Below are 23,716 nucleotides of genomic sequence, written 5' to 3'. Positions count from 1 at the left end.
CTAAATGTCTTTATTTCAACTACCTTCATGCAGCATATATAACTATGGTTTTTTTTCATGATGTTCATACAGAGGTTACTAACAATATTGCTCAGATGCTCTTGAGTACAATAGGGGGAAAATTAAGTTAACCACTTATAATGAAAAATGTTGAGAAGTGTCTTCTTGTTACATCATAAAGACTGATTTAAGCATAACCCTTGCTTAAATTCAAATTTTCTAAATTCTTGGAACATATCTTGGCCTACATCAAATAGGAATTACATGATTTCTAGGAGTTTTCTGAAGATAAATAAAGCAAGACGGGCTTTTTGCATTAGGAAAAGGGATAACTATGGAAACTATTACACTTTTTTAACGTTATATAAGGACTCAAGCTTGATTCACAGATATTTATTGAAAGACCATTCCCTGGGAGATTATTCATGTATCTCTGTAGAGAGAATTTTCTAGATGAGAATGTCCAAATTATAGAATTTCTACTCTAGACATATTCTTCTAATACTGCTATTATTGTATTAACATAATCTAGGATGAAAATTTACTTTATTCTTGACATGATTATGGACCCAATATGATTAATATATCAGAAAGAAAAAAAAATCTAGTTGGAGAATATATTTCATCAATTATTTACTCTGGCTACCAGGATGGTGCTAATTATATTGCTGTATATTTATTTGTATAATTATCCCCTTTATATTCTGTGTGTAAAATTAACAAAAAAAGTTAACACACATCCAGTAAATATGCCCACTAATAAAAAAGCCATAAATTGGATAAATGCAGAATAAACATTTAAAGGTATATTAATAAGAGAGATTCCAGTGTTTTTATGTGGTGGATGAAGATTAGAATAGTAATCAGTTGTGTGTTCTTGAGAGGCATACCATAGCTGAAATTCCAGTATAATAAACCCACATCACTGGTTGCTGACTACCTCAGATTAGCTGAGGTGGTAATCCAGAGCAAGGCCTTGGCAAAGATTTTAAAAATCAGACTCATACCATAACCCATCCTAACATAAAAGCAGTTTTTTTTTCAAGTATTTTTTAAAATAAAAATCTACACCTGAAAGTGATTTCAAAGCAAGGGTTCTCTAACCCCATTCAAGTCAGGGCTCTAGCAGTAACATTTTGCATAATTTCCATAAAATCTTCAGCCTCATCAGTAGCATACTTTCATACAGCAGCTATTACTAGGAAACAGTAAGCCACGTCGAGGCTGATTTGTCTTCTTATCAAATAAATTAGGTGAACCTCTCTGGAAGAAATTGAAAGCTCCTACCATCAATAGATGGTTACTCACCCTAAAGATAAAGTTTTTCCCTGTCCAGTCGTGTCCGACTCTAGAGTGTGGAGCTCATCTCCATTTCTTAGCCAAAGGAGAGTGTTGTCTGAAGACATTTCCGAGCCAGCATGACATATGGCAAAGGCACACAGGGGAACATTATCGTCTCCCCATAGTGGTACCTATTAATCTACTCACATTTACACATTTTCAAACTGCTAGGTGGGCAGCAGCTGGGACAAGTAAGAGGAACTTATCCCATTGTGTGGTGCTTGGGTCTCAAACCCGGGCTGTCAGCTTTTCAGCTGACAAGCTCAGTGTCTTTAACCAACGAGCCATTGCATCCCCTTACTCATCCTATTATATGCATTATATAAAGAAACCAGTTTGAGGGTGAGATGCATTAAGCTGGCCACCTCTTAGACATAGTGATAACCAGCAAGGGGTTAAACATGAGTGAATCCTGGCCCCATTTAATTAATAAAGAAATACAATTGCCAGGAGCCTTATCAAGGGAGATTTTTAGTTCCCTAAACTGGACAGCAGACCTGTATTCATCCTGCTTTATACATCTGAAACAGTTTTATTACAAGAAACATCTAATCTTGAAAGGACCATGAGAACTTTGGTCCATTTCTGTAAAAAAAAACATTCATTACAGATCACTTATGAAAAAATAAAGATTGTGTGTTCTGCAAGGTGTTTTTAAAAATTATATTGTACCCTTGAATGTTCTAAAATGAAGTTGATTCCCCAATTCAGATACTTCAGCTTATGTTACAGTACTCTGGGAAGCATCATATACAGATTGAACAGTTGCTTCAAATGTGTAGAAGAGTTCAGCAGCAATTCTTTCTTTCTTCTTCTCCAGAAGTGCCCAGTCATCCCAATTCCCCTGGAGCTTTCTGAAGCCAAGACAATATTCCAGCTCTTATAATGGAGCCCAATTAAACCCAGGTATTAATTAATAAAACCTGGAAAGGGTTCAGTCAAAATTTCTAAGAAAGCTATTTCAAGTGGTGAAATATATGCTTAATATTGCCCTGTGGGTGGAGGCAGGACTTTCAAAAGTTGAAACAAGGACATGGCTCTGTACGTTTAAATACTGTCTAAAGTCTCATTTCTAATCTCAAGGTCTGACACGAAATATTAATATAATACATATGATAAAAATATGTCTGGATATTCCAAATTAGCAAAAATATGTACTTTTTCCCCCCAAGAAAGATGCTTATATGCTTGGATCAAGATCAGGCAATGACAGTGCTTAAACAAAGGATCCTTGATATAAAATTATAATCAGAGTATAGTAAAACTGACAGCAGAGCTGGAGGAAAATTTTGTAAAATTCCAGATCTGGAAAAGCTCTGCCCTTGTAGAGATTGTGTAGTGGCAATGCAGAAGACTTGTTATTTGGAGGAGTTTACAGGTAGTCCTTGACTTATGACCACAAATAAGCCCAAGATTTCTGTTGCTAAGTGAGTTTTGCCCCATTTTATGACCTTTCTTGCTAGAGTGGTTAAGTGAATCACTGCAGTTAAGTTAGTAACACTCACTTAAATTTGTGTTTCTTAAGTGAATTAGGTTTCCCCATTGGCTTTGCTTGACAGAAGGTTGCAAAAGGTGATCACGTGACCTTGAGACACTGCAACTAGAATAAATATGAGTGAGTTGCCAAGCGTCTGAATTTTGATCGTGTGACCACAGGGATGCTGAAACGGCTGCAAGTGTGAAAAATGATCATAGGTCATTTTTTTCAATGCCGTTGTAATTTCAAACAGTCACTAAACGAACGATTGTAAGTCAAGGACTACGTGTAGGGACATCCTTTGATTTCTCCTTCATATTAAGAAATGTCTAGAAGTTTAGAGCTCATTCTGCGCTAACCTGCTTGTGTTTTACTTGCTGAATAAAGGAGAAGTGGGAAGAATCTTCAGACTTTCAGTTCCCATCCCAAGGGAAGGTCAGGTCAAGGTCAGGTCTTGCACTCTCATGGCCACAGCAGGCCAAGAAGTCGTAGTACCAAGTTTTGATAAGAACCTTGGGATTGTTGTTGTTTATGCACAGAAACTAGCATTGTTTACTGTGGAAACTGTCATTCTTAAGGAGCTTCTGGTAGCTTATAAGAGATTTGAATATCATCTTGCTTGGTTATGTTATTCTTTTAAATCTATTTGCTTGAGCTAATAACAAAGCTTAAAATTCCTTTATTTACTGGTGTGCTTGTTGTCCCTGGATCCAAAAGAACCAGTTGCCTGGGCACCGGATCACTGCCCTGACACTTTGCAAACCACTTTGAAATACAAATTCATATTCTATCATATAGCTTCTCTCAAGACATACATAAAGAAAGGCTAATATCTCTTCTAACCCTAATTTCTGGATAAAGAATTTTATGTTCATTTTTTTACTGGCAAATAAGGAGCCCAAAGAATCCTCCATTGCAATGTTTGTTTCTGCAGACAAATGGTTGTCCAATCTCTTCTTAAAAACCTCCACTATTGGAGCATCTGCAACTTCTGAGACAAGTCATTCCACTGATCTAGGTTCTCACTGACAGGAAGTTTCTCTTATCAGGTGCTTTGTAGAATAGGTTGACTCCTCCCCCTTTTCTTTGTGGCAGCCCCTTACATATTGGAATACTGCTATCATGTCACTCCATTAAACTTTGTTGTTGTTGTTAGCTGCGAAGTCGTGTCCGACCCATCACGACCCTATGGACAACGTTCCTCCAGGCCTTCCTGTCCTCTACCATCTTCTGGAGTCCATTTAAGCTCACACCTACTGCTTCAGTGACTCCATCCAGCCACCTCATTCTCTGTCATCCCCTTCTTCTATTGCCCTCAATCTTTCCCAGCATTAGGCTCTTCTCCAGTGAGTCCTTCCTTCTCATTAGGTGGCCAAAGTATTTGAGTTTTAGCTTCAGGATCTGGCCTTCTAAAGAGCAGTCAGGGTTGATCTCCTCTAGGACTGACCGGTTTGATCGCCTTGCAGTCCAAGGGACTCGCAGGAGTCTTCTCCAGCACCATAGTTCAAAGGCCTCAATTCTTTGGCGCTCAGCCTTTCTTATGGTCCAACTTTCACTGCCATACATTGCAACTGGGAAGACCATAGCCTTGACTATACGCACTTTTGTTGACAGGGTGATGTCTCTGCTTTTTAGTGTGCTGTCTAGATTTGCCATGGGTTTCCTCCCGAGGAGTAAGCGTCTTTTAATTTCTTGGCTACAGTCCCCATCTGCAGTGATCTTGGAGCCCAGGAAAATAAAATCTGTCACTACCTCCATTTCTTCCCCATCTATTTGCCAGGAATTGAGAGGGCTGGATGCCATGATCTTGGTTTTCTTAATGTTAAGTTTCAATCCATGTTTTGCACTCTTCTTCTTCACCCGCAACAAGAGGCTCTTTAGTTCTTCTTCACTTTCTGCCATTAGAGTGGTAGTATCTGCATATCTTAGGTTGTTGATATTTCTTCCAGCAATCTTAATTCCAACTTTTGATTCAACTAGCCCTGCCTTTCTCATGATGTGCTCTGCATATAAGTTAAACAGGCAGGGCAACAGTATACAGCCTTGCCGGACTCCCTTCCCAATTTTGAAACAATCAGTGGTTCTGTGTCCAGTTCTCACTGTTGCTTCTTGGCCCACATATAGGTCTGGTACACCCATCTCTTTAAGAACTTGCCACAGTTTGTTGAGATCCACACAATCAAAGGCTTTAGCATAGTCAATGAAGCAGAAGTAGATGTTTTTCTGGAACTCTCTAGCTTTCTCCATGATCCAGAGTATGTTAGCAATTTGATCTCTAGTTCCTCTGCCTCTTCGAAATGCTGCCTGTACTTCTGGTAGTTCTCGATCCACATACTGCTGAAGTCTAGCTTGTAGGATTTTAAGCATGACTTTACTAGCATGAGAAATGAGTGCAATGGTGCAGTAGTTTGAACATTCTTTGGCACTGCCTTTCTTTGGAATTGGAATGTAAACTGATCTTTTCCAATCCTGTGGCCACTGTTGAGTTTTCCAAATTTGCTGGCAAATTGAGTGTAGCACTTTTACTGCATCGTCTTTTAAGATTTTGAATAGCTCAGCTGGAATACTGTCACCTCCACTAGCTTTGTTGTTGCTCAGCTTTTCTAAGACCCACTTCACTTCACATTCTAGGATGTCTGGCTCGAGGTCAGTGACCACCTCATTGTGATTATCAGGGACATTAAGCTCATTCTTGTATAGTTCCTCTGTATAATTTTGCCACCTCTTCTTAATTTCTTCTGCCTCTGTTAGGTCCCTGCCATTTTGGTCCTTTATCATGCCCATTTTTGCATTAAACGTTCCCTTCATCTCTCCAATTTTCTTGAAAAGATCTCTGGTCCTCCCTATTCTATTGTTTTCTTCTATTTCTTTGCACTGTTCATTTAAGAAGGCATTCTTATCTCTTCTAGCTATTCTCTGGAATTCTGCATTCAATTGAACGTATCTTTCTTTTTCTCCCTTGCCTTTCGCTTCCCTCAGCTATTTGCAAAGCTTCCTCAGACAGCCATTTTGCTTTCTTGCATTTCTTTTTCTTTGGGATGGTTTTGGTTGCTACCTGTTGTACAATGTTGCGAACCTCTGTCCATTGTTCTTCAGGCACTCTGTCTATCAGATCTAATTCCTTAAATCTATTTGTCACCTCTACTGTATATTCAACAGGGATGTGATTTAATTCATACCTGAGTGGCCTAGTGCTTTTCCCTACTTTCTTCAGTTTAAGCCTAAACTTTGCAACAAGAAGCTCCTGGTCTGAGCCACAGTCAGCTCCTGGTCTTGTTTTTACTGACTGTATAGAGCTCCTCCATCTTTGGCTGCAGAGCATATAGTCAATCTGATTTCTGTGTTGACCGTCTGGTGATGTCCATGTGTAGAGCCGTCTCTTGGGTTGTTGGAAAAGAGTGTTTGCTATGACCATTGTATTCTCTTGACAGAATTCTATCAGCCTGTGCCCTGCTTCATTTTGTACTCCAAGGCCAAACTTGCCTGTTATTCCGGTTATTTTTTGGCTTCCTACTTTAGCATTCCAATCCCCCATGATGATAAGAACATCATTTTTTGGTGTTAGTTCTATAAGGTGCTGTAGGGCTTCATAGAACCGGTCAATTTCATCCTCTTCAGCACTGGTGGTTGGGGCATAGACTTGGACTACTGTGATATGCAATGGTTTGCCCTGGATTCGAACTGAGATCATTCTGTCATTTTGGGGATTGTATCCCAGTGTTGCTTTTCCTATTCTTTTATTGACTATGAAAGCTACTCCATTTCTTCTGAGGGATTCTTGCCCGCAGTAGTATACCTGATGGTCATCTGAATTAAATTCACCCATTCCTGTCCATTTTAGTTCGCTGGTACCTAAGATGTCGATGTTCAGTCTTGTCATCTCTTGTTTGACCACGTCCAGCTTTCCTTGATTCATGGATCTTACATTCCAGGTTTCTATGGAGAAAAAATCTTTACAGCATCGGACTTTCCTTTCACCACCAGACACATCCACAGCTGAGCGTCCCAGTCGCTTCATTCTTTCTGGCGCTACTAGTACTAGCCCTCTGCTCTTCCCCAGTAGCATATTGGACGTCTTCCGACCTGAGGGGCTCATCTTCCAGCGTCATATCATTTTGCCTTTTGGTACTGTCCATAGGGTTTTCATGGCAAAGATACTTGAGTGGGTTGCCATTTCCTTCTCCAGTGAATCACGTTTTGTCAGAACTCTCTGCTATGACCTTTGCGTCTTGGGTGGTCCTGCACGGCATAGCTCATAGCTTCATTGAATTACGCAAGCCCCTTCGCCACGAGAAGGCAGTAATCCATGAAGGGGCTCCATTAAACTAGACATACCCAATTTCTGCAGCCATTCTTCATATGTTTCAGCTTTAGAGGAACAAAACATCTTTGTTGTTGATCTCTGCACTTTACCTAGAGCAGACATGTCAAACCCGTGACGTCATGCAACGTATCGGGATGGTTTTGCCATTGCCGGCAATGGGGTGGGCGCAGCTTCCGGATGACGCATCCGGCCCACGGGCCAGCAGATTGACACCCCTGATCTAGAGTCTCAGCATCTTGCTTATGGCTTATGCAACCAAAGACGTGGTCTTACCAAGACATTATAAAGTAGTTTTAACACTTCATGTGATCTTGATTCTCTTCCTTTGTTAATGCAGCCTAGGACTACATTGGACTTTTTGGGCAGCTGCAGCACACTGCTGGCTCATATTTAAGTGATTGTTCACTAGGATTACAAGATTCCTTTCACAGTTACTACTACAGGTAGTCCTGGACTTACAACAGTTCATTTAGTGACCATTCAAAGTTACAACGACACTGAATAAAGTGAGTCATGACCATTTTTCATAGTTACCTTTGTAGCATCTCCATGATCATGTGATCCAAATTCAGACGCTTGGCAACTGGTTCATATTTATGATCTTTGCTGTGTTCCAAGGTCATGTGATCACCTTTTGCAACCTTCTGACAAGCAAAGTCAATGGGGAAGCCCGATTCACTTAACAACCGTCTTACTAACTTGTTAATTGCAGTGATTCACTTAACAATTATGACAAGAAAGATTGTAAAATGGGGCAAAACTCACCTTAAAATGTTTCAGTTAACAACAGAAATTTTGGGCTCATTTATGGTCGTAAGTCGAGGACTACTTGTATTTCTCTAGAGTTTTGATACATCATGGATGGCTATTTCAAACCTTTTGGGTGTTGTTTCTGAAGGTGCTATTTTTGATTTGGGGCTCTGCCTGCAGATGTTCACTTTTTCATTCTTCCTTTCTATAGTATTAATTTTGTTTTCAACCAAACTCAGAAAATGTCCTTCCATCTTTCTGTCTAAAGTAGCAGATTTTAAGGCAAGGTGTTGGCATCAGTTGTGCAACTATTTATGTTAGTATTGGACAGAGAAGCTAAATTAAGAAATGTATCTTTCTAATTTTTTTATTTCAAAATAAACATTGAAAAAGCATCTCAATTCACAATTTCCAGCTGGCTGAAGGATAATAATGACCTTTGGTACAGTATTAAGCCATTGAGAAACATCCAGATTTACTTCCTATTCTGTTAAGGGAATAGCAATCTCTCCTACTTGCAAAAACAATCTTTTCATGGATATGACACGTTTTCTTTTCAGCTAGTCTAGCCGAAGGAGGGCTGAATGACTTTCCTCTTTAAAAATTTCATCTTGAAACGTGCCCCCATGAGTCTTTAAGAACAGAAAGTTCCAATAATAGCTTTTTAGAACAAGTAATAAACAAAATCTGGCTTAATGGCTCATTTGCAGTATATCTGCAAAATAAATGTAAATACCATCACAGTTTGTAAGTTATACGTCTGAATATATTGAACTTTTCCAAAATCAGCATGAAATATTCTGATTAAATGTTTGCTTCAGCATTTTAAGGTTTATTCTTGCCTAAGAAGGTTTTGCATTATGAGTACTGGGTAAACATCAGATTATACAGAATTAACTGCATTTATCATGCAGAGTACAAAAGATATTTTTAAAAATGGTTTATCTTCACTTATCAAGTGTGTTTTCATGCCAAAAAAGCTGTTTTATACAAGAACAGCTGTTACTTTGTACATATTTAATGGTTCCTGTTAAGTAGACATGTCAATGATGCAATATTAAGATGCCAGTTTCATTATTCTGTGTCATAATACACCTTTGAAATCAATTTCACTTTAGAAAGTAGAATGGAAACTTAAGAAAACAAATTGTTCCCCATTTCTGGGCACAGTGCCAACACAAAGAAGTGTATCTGCATTACCATGTGCTAAACCAAACACCGAAATCCTAAGACTTGTCAGAATCCCCTGTTGATCAAATTGCATGTGGTAAGCTTTTTGTGAGAATAGGTGACTGTGTTTTACAGATAGGCTAATGTTCATCAACAAATTAAAGGAGAAGGGTTGCATGCCTCGCCTCTCAGTATAAACTATATGTAATTCATTCTGGGGGAAATTAGGCAGTGGGTCTCTTTGTATCAAGAATTATAATTTCTACTATCTTAAATTATAATTCTATTTTTTAAAAACTTCTATAAGAATGTAACAGATCATTTTCATTTTGGGAATTATTATTAAGCTTTAAGTATTTTCAGTAGATTAAAGACACTTCTATTTCCTAAGCCTGGTTCAAATATAAAGTCACCCAAAGAAATTATTCCACTATTCCACCAAAGCTACCTTAGCACAATAATAGAATATAATTGTCACTTGCAATGTTAGGGGTGCCTTCATATGTTCATCATGTAAGATGCATGTCATAATCCGTTTTTCTGAATTCTACATAGGACAAACAAAGATAGCTTTTGCATAAGAAAATAAATGAATAGTAATTGAACATCAGAGCCCAAATTGGAAACAAGACAACGGCACAACATTCCAGCCTCACAAACACTGTCACTGGCCTCAAATAGAGTGGTGGAACAGGAAACTTTGGCAGCAGAATTACAAACAGTTAAAAAATTACAATCCATTACTGAAGATTTGAACAGACTAATGAGCTCTTAGCCTATTACTTTTGCTAACTGATAAAAGTGGCACTCTGTCTCTTCCTCAATTTTACAATCATGTAAGGCTTATAACTTTGTTTTTCCCCATCCACTTCTCCCTCTTCCACTCCCTAAATTTAAAGTTCTGTAATATCAAGCCCACTCTAAGCATCTGAGGAAGTGAGCTCCTGTTTGCAGTAGCTTATGCCCTAGTAAGGTTAGCTAGCATCTTGAAGATGCTGCCATTTTCAGCGTCTACAAAAACGTGACATAACTCTACCGCTGCAGTGGCATCACTTTTTAGCTATCACTTCATAAACTGTTTCTTGAAAATCATAAAGTCAGTGTTTTTATCGAAGTGCTGTTGTTTTTGTTATTTCTTTGAAAAAGCTGTTAACATTATGTTCATATTATCCCAGTTATAAATGTCAATTTGGTTTTATTGACAGAATACTAATAGCTTGTATTTAATCCTTCTAGAAGTGAACACTTCCAGTGATATAGGTTTTACCACTATGTATAACAATCTGTGAAGTGACAATAATGTCTAGTAATTTCATACTGTATGTTTTATGGAGTAATAGGAGTCGCTTGAATACAGGTAATCCCCAAATTATGAGCGTTCACTAACGCTCGTTCGAAGTTACATGATAAGTGCCCCCTAGTGCTTACAAGCAAGTCCCGAAATTACGAATATTGCAGCACCACGGCAATTGTTCGCCCTTATGAGTTATTCTCTCCCTCCCCACCCCCTTCCCGGGCCTCCCTAGGCACCAGGCCTTCTATACTCACCCTGCAAAAATCGAGATCTTTCACTTTCTTGGCCGCTCCAGACCTTCAGTGAGTTCGCAGAGAATGGAGGCCTAAAGAAACACAAGATTACACAAGATCAGTGGAGCGAGATCTCATGCTACTGATCTCGCGTGATCTCACAGTACTTTAGGCCTCTGTTCTCTGCAACAGAGAATGAAACCAAAGCCGGGAGACGCTTCCATGTGCCTCCAGAGGCTGGATCGGGATGTCAGAGGCCTTCTCCAGGCTACTGCTGCCCGGATCTGAGGCTGGGGGACATTTCCAGGCAGCAGCAGCCTGGAGAAGGCCTCTAGCCCCTGGATCAGGCTGCCGGAGGGCCATGGAAGTGTCCCCTGGCCTCAGATCTGGGCGGCAGCAGCCTGGAAAAGGCCTCTGACACCCCGATCCAGCCTCTTGAGGCATGCAGAAGCATCCCTGGCCTCAGATCCGGGCGGCAGCAGGAACCGCGGCAGAGAGGAGATGGATCTTTTGAAGCTGAGTCCGGCATGGCAGGAAGAGGTGAGGAAGCATGAGGTATCTTAGTGGGTCAGGGAGGCCTTGGGGGCCTGTTCCATGCCTTCCCCACCCTGAGACAGCTCATATTCGCTTAACGGGCCACGTGTGTCTTAATGAGCAAGGGAGTGATCTCGTTTGAGGTATGAGATCCACTCCCATGAGTTTTCAAGTTGTAAGCTCCATTACATTTGTAACTCGAGGACTACCTGTAGAGGCAACTCCAATTGCTATTAAAGATTATTACTATCTCTTTTTAAATCTTATATTTTCTGGCAATAGAAGATACCAGTTTTATTTATTAAATCCGTAGAGATTCCAAGACATAAAACCACAGAAGATAATTTAAAAGAACCTGTCGTGGACCTGTGTATGATACCACAAGAACAGAAAATTGAAGGCAGTCTCCTACCATGCAGTACAAGTGATGATTTCTTCAAATTTATGACATGCAACAGCTCTACAAGGTAAAATGCTTAAAGCAGGCAACTATCAAATGTATCTAGAAAAAAATGCAACTGCACACCAAAGACAAATTTAAAATGGGGCTATAAACCTAAAATGTATAGTATAATGGGAAGGACAGGTGTTGAAGAATATAACTGGGATGGATGGATGGATGGATGGATGGATGGATGGATTTAATCATATTTGTGATGGCCACCTGATTGTATACCAACTCTGAGTGGTATACAGTATTAAAAACAGATTGAACAATACAAAATAAAGAAAAATTACCATCTAGATATCTTCTATGGCATGCAACATTCCCACAAGGAAACTGCCACCCAATCTAGCCCAAGGCTTAAAGGCCCATTTAAATGAAGTTAGAAGAAGAACACTGCAGATCTCTAGGAGTATGCTGTTTCAAACAAGGCCCACTTTCTAAGTCCCATAAAATGACACTTTTTAATGAATGGAACCCAAAGTGTGTAAACTCTGTTGTATCAAATAGGACAAGACAGAATAGATAGATGGACAGCTAGATGATCCCACAGATACCTTTACTGACTTTTGTCCTTGATAGTTGACAATACATAGCTTCAAAATTTATATATTCTAATAGGCAGATGTTATAGCCAGATCTCTGTAGATACTTTAAATGATACAATGATTCCTAATATACATTCAAAACTGTTATTCAGATTTCTTACTGTACTTTGAAAGAAACCTTACCTGTTTTCTAGTTTAGTAAATAATCATTTAAGAAGTCTAGCATGCATTTATAAAGAGATATACATTGATTACTCCCATTATTATGTTTACCCTCATCATTAGTGAATATAGATTATTCTATATTGTAATGTCAGTAAGACATACTTGACTTAAACCTATTATTTAGAGTAAACCTAATTTCATTAAAATATACTTTCAAGTAAATGTGTTTAAAACTATTGTCCAGTTTTAAAAAGAAAATCTAACTAGATTTTTAAAAAGAAAAATCTAAAAAAAATTTTAGTATTGATTAAAGTTCTGATCTTGGCATACCTTTTTAGAAGATTCCCTCAAATGAAATGAAAATCAGTTTCAAAGTATTATACAGTATTTTATGCAAATTATTCAGAACATTTTAATTTCAAGTTTTCTGAAGAAAAGTGCATTTTAGTCCATTGTTAATACAGTATGGGTTTTCTGCTCTAGACAGCTCCAAAGTTCTTCAACCTTTACTTTTACTTCTTTCATTATTATAGCTGATGAGCTACAAGGGTCATCACAAGTGGGTAATACTTCCATCTAAATCAAAAACTACTTAAAATGCTTTCTCCTCTAAAACTGAGATTATTGTTTTCTGTGGTAGCAAACATTAAAGAGTCTCCACCCCTCCAACAGTTCTTTAAAAATCTACTTGCCAACCCTAAAATAATACGAATCTACAATCATTTTGTCCCCTTTCATTTTGAATTCTTAAAAAAGCATTCAGTTATTGCTGCAAGTACTTTAGAAGTGAACATTTAAATGTCAAACTAAATGCAAGTTTAAAGGGAATTCCCTGTAATAAATTTATATTGGCATGAAGAATAATTGTCTACTGCTAAAAGGCATAAAAGATGAGAGACTGAATATGCAGTTACAAAATATGCACATGATCATAATATGCTAATGTTAAGGAATAGTTTGCATATATTTCCACATTGTCAAGTTCCAACCCCTTTTTTTTGTTGTTAGTTGCAAAGTTGTGTCCGACCCATCGCAACCCCATGGACAATGTTCCTCCAAGCCTTCCTGTCCTTTACCATCTTCTGGAGCCCATTTAGGCTCACGCCTACTGCTTCAGTGACTCCATCCAGCCACCTCATTCTCTGTCGTCCCCTTCTTCTCTTGCCCTCAACCTTTCCCAGCATTAGGCTCTTCTCCAGTGAGTCCTTCCTTCTCATTAGGTGGCCAAAGTATTTGAGTTTCAACTTCAGGATCTGGCCTTCTAAAGAGCAGTCAGGGTTGATCTCCTCTAGGACTGACTGATTTGATCGCCTTGCAGTCCAAGGGACTCACAGGAGTCTTCTCATGGATCTTACATTCCAGGTTCCTATGGAGAAAAAAATCTTTACAGCATCAGACTTTCCTTTCACCACCAGATACATCCACAGCTGAGCGTCCTTTCGGCTTTGGCCCAGTCAGTTCATTCTTTCTGGCGCTACTAGTACTAGCCCTCTGCTCTTCCCCAGTAACATATTGGACGCCTTGCAACTTGAGGGGCTCATCTTCCAGCATCATATCTTTTTGCCTTTTGGTACTGCCCATGGGGTTTTTATGACAAAGATACTGGAGTGGGTTGCCATTTCCTTCTCCAGTGGATCACGTTTTGTCAGAACTCTCGAGGAGGAACGCGTGGATCTGGCATGCATTACGGAAACCTGGTTGGGCCCAGAGGGAGGTGTCCCTCTGACTGAGCTCTGCCCTCCAGGTTTCTGTGTGCTGCACCGGCCACGGGCTCAGGGTAGGGGTGGGGGGGTGGCAGTGGCTATACGGGAGACCTTATACCCTCGGGAGACCACTGTCGTACAGATTGGCAGGAGTGAGTCGCTCCTCCTGAGGTTTGGCTCTGGGGTTCAGCTGGGTTTGTTGCTGACATACCTGGCGCCCAGCTGTGTTGCAACAACTCTGCCCGGGCTTCTCGACACCCTTTTAGGGCTGGTGGTTGAATTTCCCAGACTTATGGTTCTGGGTGATTTCAACCTTCCATCCCTGGGCGGGTCGTCAGAGTTAGCTCGGGAGTTCATGGCCTCCATGACGGCCATGGACCTGACCCAGATAATTCAGGGCCCGACCCATGGAGGGGGTCACACTCTCAACCTGGTTTTCCTATCTGGACAGTGGTTTGATGATCTGGGAGAGGGTACGCCAAATACTGTCCCCGTCATGGTCCGATCATCACCTCCTATGGCTGGTCTTCCGATACGCTACCCCTCGCCGCTGGGCTGCAGAACCGACCAGGTGGTTCCGCCCCAGGCGCCTAATGGACCCGGAACGGTTCCAGATGGCACTTGGGTCTATACCTATCCCCCTCACTCACAGCCCGGTCGACGCCTTGGTGGAGGCCTGGGAAAGGGATGCCACTGAGGCGCTTGACCGGGTTGTACCCTTGCGACCCCTGATCCGGCGCAGATCCCGATGGGCTCCATGGTTTTCTGTGGAGCTCCGGGAGATGAAACGTTGGAGACGGAGTCTGGAGAGCTGTTGGAGATCAGCCGGTCTGAATCTGACCGATTGCGAATAAGATCTTTCACTAGGTCTTATCTCGCGGCGATGAGGACGGCGAAGTCTAATTACTTCGCCGCCCTCATCGTGTCCGCAGATAATCACCCGGCCGCCCTGTTTAGGGTAACTCGTTCCCTCCTTTCTCAGGAGGTGAGGGAGGAGCCCTTGCAGGGGTGGGCCGAGGAGTTTAGCCAGCATCTGGCGGACAAAATCGCTCAGATTCGGACCGGTTTGGACTCTGACTGGGATTGGAAACTTGATCGGTCAAAACCCTCACCTGTCAATAAGTTGATTAGAAAAGTATAAAAAGATAGGTTACATCATTGGAGAGAAAGCTGAATTTTGAGAAGCTATCAGGATTCTATCTGCTGACAAATGTTTAAAGTTTTTATTTCTTTGCAAGTCTAATCTGTTTTCCAGAGATCCTGTCTAACCATAGAAAACCAATACATCTTTTATCCTTTCAATATCATATTTAGTATCTTCCAGTTGGACTTTTTTTTTGCAGTCTTCATAGACATTATATTACTGGATACAAGAGTCCTTCAGCTGGCTTCACTTCTATATATATGTAGATAGATATATGAGATGAGAGCTGTTACGTTATAATCATTAAGGTGCTGTACTAGAAGTTGAAACACCCAGATTATAGTTCTCCCTAGGGCAGGGGTAGGCAACCTCGGCTCTTTTATGACTCATGGACTTCAACTCCCAGAATTCCTGAGCCAGCTATGCTATGCTGGCTCAGGAATTCTGGGAGTTGAAGTCCATGAGTCATAAAAGAGCCGAGGTTGCCTACCCCTGCCCTAGGGTGTGGGAATCACTGCGGTGACTTTGGGCCAGTCCATTTCAGCTCTAGACATATACCTACCAGACCCTGCTGAAGCAGCATGGTAGATTATGGCCCATAGCTTTCAATAAACAGCCCTGAAGTAAATTGATTCGGGGTTAATGATGTTTATTATTAAACAGCATACATTTCCTGCTCAGAAAAGGACAATAATACTTGAATCCTTTTTGGCATCACAGTATTGCTGCCTGTGCTATTTGAAAACTTAACACACACAAAAAAAAACCGGATTGCTAAACAAATCTGTTGCCTTCTTCTATACCAGATTAATGATAGAATCACATTGTTATGATGAAGAACTTAATTCATTACTGAGGCCTGACTGATCAGCTTGTGTATTAGCTGGAAACTAACTCTTTTTCTGAACAAGTAGCTTTTGTCACTAACCACATCTGTAAGAATGAGAGGTTTTCAACATTCTTTTTTAAAAAGAGAATAAGAAAGTATCCGGCAAACAGTGTACTAAATCATTTTCTACTGTATGTACTCCTATAAATGAAAACAAACTGTTACTCTGAAAAGTCTAGTATTTGTACATTAATACAAACTGAGTCAGCTTAAATAGAACCTAATTACTCATGATGCAGCCTTTGGATTTAAATTAAGCTTGGCTTTGTGTCAAGAGCATGTGATATAAGCACACCAGACCTATTAATGCATCTTAGAAATAATCGTACTTCGTACTGCTTTGCACAAGCATTTATATATATTAGATAACAGTTGCTTTTATCCCTTTTTGGGCTTTTCGTGTTAATTGACTCTGATAAAAACTAGAAGCAAGTAACTTCTTCTTTTAAGCCTTTGGAATATATATGAAATCCGCCCAAGTTTTGTCTAATTTTAAAGAGATGCCCAGAAAGGAATGATAGTTTTAAGCTCTGTTAAGAACATACAAATGGAAGAGGTTACAGCCAGCAATTTGGCAGCTTAAAAAAGCAATTTACAGTTCACCAAGGAGTCCACAACTATGTGTAGAAAAGCTGATCAACAACTATGGAAAGATAATGGAAGTAGAAAGCAGAACAGAAACTCTTTTAATCTAGTCTCCGATGAAATGCCTCGGTTTCTTTGCCTGAGCCAATAAAGCTTACTGGGATGAGATATCTACCTCACTGTAGTTTAGCATGGCTCAAAGAAAATTATAAAATTCCTATAGATTCACAGTAGTTTGCATAAAGTTGACTCAGTTCAGTTCAGTTAATTTTTTCTTCTAAAATGAAACAATAAATAAATCCAAACCAATCACAGATGGATTTGACTTGGACTTGTCCAGGCATTTTACTTGCTCGCTCAGCCAGAAGACATTAAAAAAATTTATTTATAAAAATAATAACTATATTAGCATGGTGGTATGTGTGTATAAAATATATATATATATATATACCCCTTAGGTGTGGAAAATTCTGTTCAGTCAGAACAAATTAAAATCTTCCTGTTTCGAAGCTTTTGGAACCAATTTAATTTAAATAATACTTTTGATATTATCCTGTTCATATTCTATGGCAAGATAACACACTTTTTCCATTCCCAGAAACTCCATATGTATGTAAAATGCTATATGTGATATCTTATGAAATTTAGAGATTTTGTTATGTTACTTTATTTGGGTCAGCCAAACCTAGGTTTTCTGAAGACAGATTTCTTTGGTTGTCATTAAGATTGTCCCACAAGTTAGTTTTACAGGAGTACATAAAGAATGTTATGCTCTAAGTATTATTAGGCATACCATCTGTGAGCTGAAAAAAATCTGGATGACCACAAAATGGCAACAAAGGATAGCATGTTTTAGCTCTTTGCTGCCATCTAATAGTCTTCTGATTATATGCAGTCCATATACGGAATGCCTAAGGCTTATTCAATTTTAGTTTTGGTTTTTCTTTAATGTGGGGGGGCGTCTGTTTTTGGTTAGGCTGGACATTTGATTTTTGTTTTTTATTGCTACAGTTCTTGCTATTTGTACCATTTTTATCATTAAAAATAATTTATAATTATTGTATATATATAATTATGACTGTATTAAAATGTATCAGAACCAGTGTGACATAAATGATTAAGGAACCTGGTTAGAAAGTGGCAGACTATGAGTTTCAGTCCCAACTGGGCACAAAGCCAGCTGGGTGTCCTTGGACCAGTCATTCTGTCTCAGCCCCAAGAAGCAAGCAATGGCAAACCCTTCCAAAATCTTTCCAAGAAACATTCAAGGACTTGTCCAGGCAGTCACCTGGAGTTAAAAAACTGACTTGAAGGCAATAATAATTAAAATGCTTCAGCACATTTAACAATACATCATGGGACCTTTGGATAATACATCTTCTTGCTGTTCCATCTTTTCTAGTGAAGTAGACAAAAGGGAGTGCGAGTTTTTGACAGATTTTTGTACTAAACAGGAGATGGACAAAACTGCATGTCAAACAGGTAAGGGTGCTATAAAATACTTATAATGAAAAGTGTGGTAGCAATTGGTGATTTGACAGATCAGTAGAGTTTTCCAATCAGAAATTTCAAAACTTGTGGGGAATCTACATTCAAACCAGGTGGAACCATTCTATTTGATGGGGCAATGAGGGCCCGGATTGTTGGGGGCAATATGCTGACTCTGTAAAGTGCTAAGAGACAGCTGTAAAGCACTGTGAAGCGGTATATAAGTCTAAGTGCTATTGCTGTTTGCTAATAGAGGAACATGATGCTTAAAAAATGAGACGGCCTGAATTATTGAATTAAAATATGAATTATAAAGTAATGAGGTTAATATGACCTCTGCCTCACCACTCTCTGTGTAGGAACAGCTCCAGAAATATCTGGAATATCTAACTCACAAAGAGATATTAGAATAGAGAAATTAACAAGGTCTCTTAGTCTACTGAGGAACCCCTTCATTTTTCCCCACAGACTCTCCCTGGATCAAATTAATAGCTGATTTGCGGTCAGTGAAGTCTATAAAAAGAGATGTCTAGAATAGGAGGGATATTTTTCAGCTATATGGTAAAGGAAAATATCTAGATTAATTGCCCCCCTCTAAAGTCAGCCTATTCCTCAACAAAAATATATTTATTTTTGATCCAATCCCATTATTTTAGATACACAATTTGGTGTTTAGCTTTCTTATTGTAACAAACATGTTAATTGGTTTATAGTGGGCAAGGTCAAGCCTATTTCCTTTATCTTTATAGAAAGGGATAATAACAACACATTTCCAGTCCAACAGAAAACTGTTAATGGTCATAAATAAAGCAGTCATCACTGGAAGCCATCAATCCTTGTTCTTCCTTCTGGGGAGATAAATCCACTTCTCAGGGCTTCTCCAAGTCCTAACTGTATACAATAATAAGGTCCTTAAGCTCTGATGTAGATATAGCATAAGCAATCAGTCAGGAAGATTACTTTGAGAGTAAGTCGCAACTGGATTATTTAATTATTCCATTCTGAAGATACATTGGAAATTATTCTCCCATGCTTCTGCAGATATTTGGCAGGTTAAACCAAAATCTCTATCATTAAAAGAGCTGTTAACTAGGCACCATATTCAGGATGTCTCTTAGCAGTTGCAATTAAACTCCTCCATTTCTCTTTATAGTTTGCCTTTTTTATTTTAGATATTTTCTATTCTAAAAACAGTTAAATACACTGAAAGTGCTGTTACATTGAAATGTTTACTACTACCAGGAGGACAGCCTTTTTAAAAATTTTGATAAAAAGAAAACCAAGATTTAGATCTCCTGAGAACAATCTTGATAGGGAAGAACAAAAATAAAATATTGATAAGTGTACCTATTCTTACTTGCCCGCTTCTCTTAAGCTTTCATAAATTAATTAATTTAAGATGTTGTTTTTGTGGAAGTCTAGTAATTTTTCATCCAGAAATACGCCACTTTCTTTGATGAAGTGTCACATGCCTCAAAGTGGGTATCTCATGACAAAAAATAATAATAATTTGGGGACTCATGTCTCTGTCGGGGCAATTTAGTTCATAGAACTTCAGATTGTGTGCCTCTGCTTCACTTATAGCTTGGTCTGTGGATCACAGATAAGACAACTCAGAGCAGAGCTATCAGAAATATATTCCTCACTTGATCAATCCACATTGTTTTTCTGAATTGGTGAACTCCATTAAAAATTAAAAGTCAGGGGTCCCCAACCTTTAGGCCGCTGCCCGGTAGTGGGCCATGGCCTACTCATCACTGGGCCGTGGGACAGGCTGGCCAGTGTACGTGCAGCCCCTCATTTGTGCTAGTGCTGCGGGGCGCAAACAGCCCACCGCCATGCTACAAGGCACAAAAAGCTAGTGTGTGTGCACCCCCTCATTTGTGCTAGTGCCAGGGGGCGAAAACAGCCCACCGCCATGCTGCAAGGCGCAAAAACAGATGCTGCCGCAACATGGGGTGCGGAAATGGGCCACTGCCGCACTGCAGGGTGCAAAAACGGGGCGCCGCCACACCACGGGGCACCAAACCAGACCGCCACCATGCTGCAAGGTGCAGAAACAAGGTGCTGCGCCATGCAAGAATGGGACAGGGTTAGTGAATATCATGTGGGCGCTAGTTCTGCCCTGTTTGCAGCACACACGTGCTCACGGCCCCATGTGCATAGACATGCACACATGTAAAATGCTTCCTCCTCCCTTTTCCTCCGGTCCACCAACTGACAAAGGTTGGTGACCTCTGGTTTACGTTGTGTAAAAGCTCTGACTCTTATTTATCTCTTTTGTCAAAAACCACGGATGGCTACAAGTCATGTGCAAAATGTTCCCAAAACAGGAAACACAGATAGAAATTAATAGAAAGAAAAATGTAATTAATAGTGCAAAATGTAAATCATATGTCCATTTTATAGAATTTTTAAAAAGATAAAACAATGTATGGCTATTATTGAGTATACTGGATATTGGATTATTGGATATTAATAGCCATACTGAAAATACTGAAGAAAAAAAAAGATGGTAGTTGGAATAAATTGGTGATTGGGATGAGGTGATTCCAGAAAAAGTAGGCAAGGGTGTCACTTCCTAACAATGAACCTCACTGCACTCAGTATTGCTGCTGTGTGGACGTGAGCAGGATTATATTATGAAAAATCACCTTACATGCTGAAGATTTACCATTTCAAATAATTAAATGAGCTTCTTTTGCTTAAAGCTTGGTTTGGCACAAAGGCAAGCTTTTTAGGACTCCACCCAGATTTCCTTGCATACCAAGAATAAACTGTGGTACACACCCGGCACATGGCAGAAAGTATTATTCACCTGATCCTTGCTACTTCAATTCCCAAGAAAAGAAAGACATGAAGGAGATAAGCAGAGCTGCTTGTTCAGCCTTCGGGAAGAATATAAAATTCTGCATCTTGACTGTTGCCTTTTCTACTGACATAGAATTATTACTTCAGTAGTAAACTGAAGATATTACACTGAGGGGTCCTTGGTGCTCTCTGAGCTTGGCTGTTTTCTTGCAGACATTTTGTTACCCAAACTATTTATTAAAGCATGTTGCCTCTACTATCTATATGTTATTTTTCCACATGAGAGGGGAGAGGTAGACACATGTAAAAAGCATAAAAAGGGAACGACAATGATGGGTTACTCTATGTATAAACACTATCTGCAGTAATCATATATAATCAGTAAATGTATTGCTTATATCCATAGGTATGTATACACATACATGTAGAAAACAACATGCATCATATAAAATCAAAAGTTAGTTAAATTATAACCATTTTACATGATTTCCTAATAGTTTACTCAGATATTTGTTTTGGGGTTTTTTTAGAAATTTTTCAGGAAGTACATGAGGAGCAGGTAAGCACTTTTTCCATTTTCTAGTATAAAATGACAGGTTTCTGTCCCCAAAGGGCTTTTTTATTATTATTTCCACACAGCAACTGAAAGCCTTATGAAAGTTAAACTATAATAGACTTCAATTTTGAAATCAATATATTCAAAACTATAGTTCATTTGTTGCCTAAGAGCCTCACTTTAAGGATAGTGAAAGATGTGCGAGTAAGGCGGTGATACAAATTTTCTAAATAAATAAATATCTGAGAATCATGTTGGAAATACAGGAGAAAATATTAATTGGTTTCTGTTTTATAATTATGCCACTTGGGATAGCAGAAAACTGCTATAAAGAGAAGTATGGAAAAACATTTTAATGTGCAAGTCTTGGGTTTGTTAGCAAAGGTCAGCTCATTTGTTCAAAGGTCCATTTTGTGTTTTTTACTTGCAATACTTTAATGTAACAACTAGGCTGGCACCAATTAGTGGATATAGGAATAAAATATTAGCTACCTGTTGAAATGCAGATGTTATACAACTTTGCATTAAAAAAAAGTCTTTGTTAGAACAAATATACTATCAGATAGAGCTGCTTGTCTTTTTTTCCCCCAAGATTGATTTATTCTGACATGTCAAAACTTTTTAAAAAATCTTAAAAGTTTTACTTGAACTTGCCAGCATACAAAAATAAGCCTGAAGCAGCTGTAGCTTGCACATTTCTCCTGCCAAAAGGTATAACTTGTTACTGAAATGATTAGAATATATGCTAAATATTGCAATACGGCAAGTTTCTTTTTGTTTCAAGTTCCACACCTACAATAGTTTGTTTTCATCAGGAAGCTGGAAACATTTGTAGATTTTACAAAAAGTAATTCATCATTGTAAAGAAATATGTTCTTCAGTACAGGACTCATATTTTAGGCCTGTTGTAGTATATTACAAAGTACAGCCATAATTGCAAAGGTCCATTTTCAGACATTTTTTTAACATTTTTTCCCCTCAAAATATATACTTGAGATTTGACTTGAAACTTGTAGTATTTTTAACCAGAATTACAAACAGTTCTCTCATTTTTAAACAAATTCAAGAAAGCAATCTCTATCTTTCACAAGCTTTATTTATATCAGAATGATGACCTTCTGCTTTTGTTTCTTCGTTTGATGTTTTTAATGTAATCCTTTCTTTAGCAAAAAATAATCACTTTATATTATATGATTCATATACTATTATTATTTTCCACTTTCTCTTTCAGCAGGAAATTAGAGGAAAGAACTCTGTCGAAGTAGTGCATTTTGGTCTGGTATAAACCAAAAATATTGATGAATAGTAAAAAAAAAATAAGGTCCTACAGATCACTTGCTGTGAAAAACAAGAAGCTTTCAATTAACATAGATTCTGAAATCATCTTCAAATAATTCACTAGTAAATGTTAACTGCTTGCATAAATGGTTAAATCAAGAGGAATTAAATGTGCTCAGCTCTGCCTGAATCTCACTATTTTTATGTCAGTCATATAATTCATTTACATACAGCAAGGTGCCTTAAATCTACTGTATTTGTATGTTCCTAGGGCAACACATGTGATGATTAATCACCATCAACATTATATATTTAGAATATCATACGAATTTTTTGCCCTTGGTGGAAACTATTTCATGAACCTCTTTTATATTAACTGAAAGATTACCAATAGTTGTTGATACTGTAAAGAGATAATAAAATATTTTAATTATGTACTTTAAAGATTGATAAATAGATCTGACCTTTGACTAGATTTTAATTATATTATTAAACATAATTCTATAGTTTTCTTTACATTTTTGTATTTTTATTTGCGGGGAGTAATAGATTATAACTAAAGCATATCACCTAACTACTGTTACTATAAACAATGTAAAAACGACAAGGCTCACTTTGGTTCTTACCATATCTCCAATGTAGGAGAAAATAAAACAAAGATAAGGAGGAACACATGTATGCACAAAACAACAAGCTGCAACTTTATTATAAAAAGAGCAATAAATATCACTGGTGATCCAGACTGATAAGGTGGTTAGTCTACTGCTGGTTCTGCTAAAAGACTTACAACATCATAGTATTGTCTAAATAGTTTTATATGAATTATTGTGCCACAAATTACTTTTTTAAGGAGGCTTCCCCATCAGTGTCCAAGTCCTTAACCAAAAATTACAAAAAGAATTCTATGTGCAATGGAACTATATTACCAAAAAGATTATGAAGACACATAAATTAACAAAATCCTTATCAGTTGACAATATC

The 23,716-nt window shown here is 38.6% G+C and overlaps 1 protein-coding gene across 1 annotated transcript in view; it reads left to right on the top strand.

Moving 5' to 3' along the window:
* The window catches only part of WDPCP (WD repeat containing planar cell polarity effector), a 130,969-nt gene extending 107,700 nt beyond the window's left edge, over window positions 1-23,269 (top strand). Inside the window, exons 14-17 of the mRNA XM_081314249.1 lie at window positions 11,437-11,590; window positions 18,005-18,084; window positions 21,432-21,460; window positions 22,689-23,269. Of these exons, the coding sequence (XP_081170375.1) occupies window positions 11,437-11,590; window positions 18,005-18,084; window positions 21,432-21,460; window positions 22,689-22,742 (317 nt within the window). The 3' untranslated portion in view covers window positions 22,743-23,269. The remainder of the gene's footprint in view (window positions 1-11,436; window positions 11,591-18,004; window positions 18,085-21,431; window positions 21,461-22,688) is intronic.
* Window positions 23,270-23,716: the final 447 nt, after the last annotated feature.

The sequence above is a fragment of the Vipera berus genome (assembly GCF_964194415.1).
Source record: "Vipera berus genome assembly, chromosome: 1".
In the NCBI taxonomy this organism is placed as follows: domain Eukaryota; kingdom Metazoa; phylum Chordata; class Lepidosauria; order Squamata; family Viperidae; genus Vipera; species Vipera berus.
The sequence above is the reverse complement of the archived record's forward strand: the minus strand, read 5'-3'. Positions and strand labels throughout refer to the sequence as shown.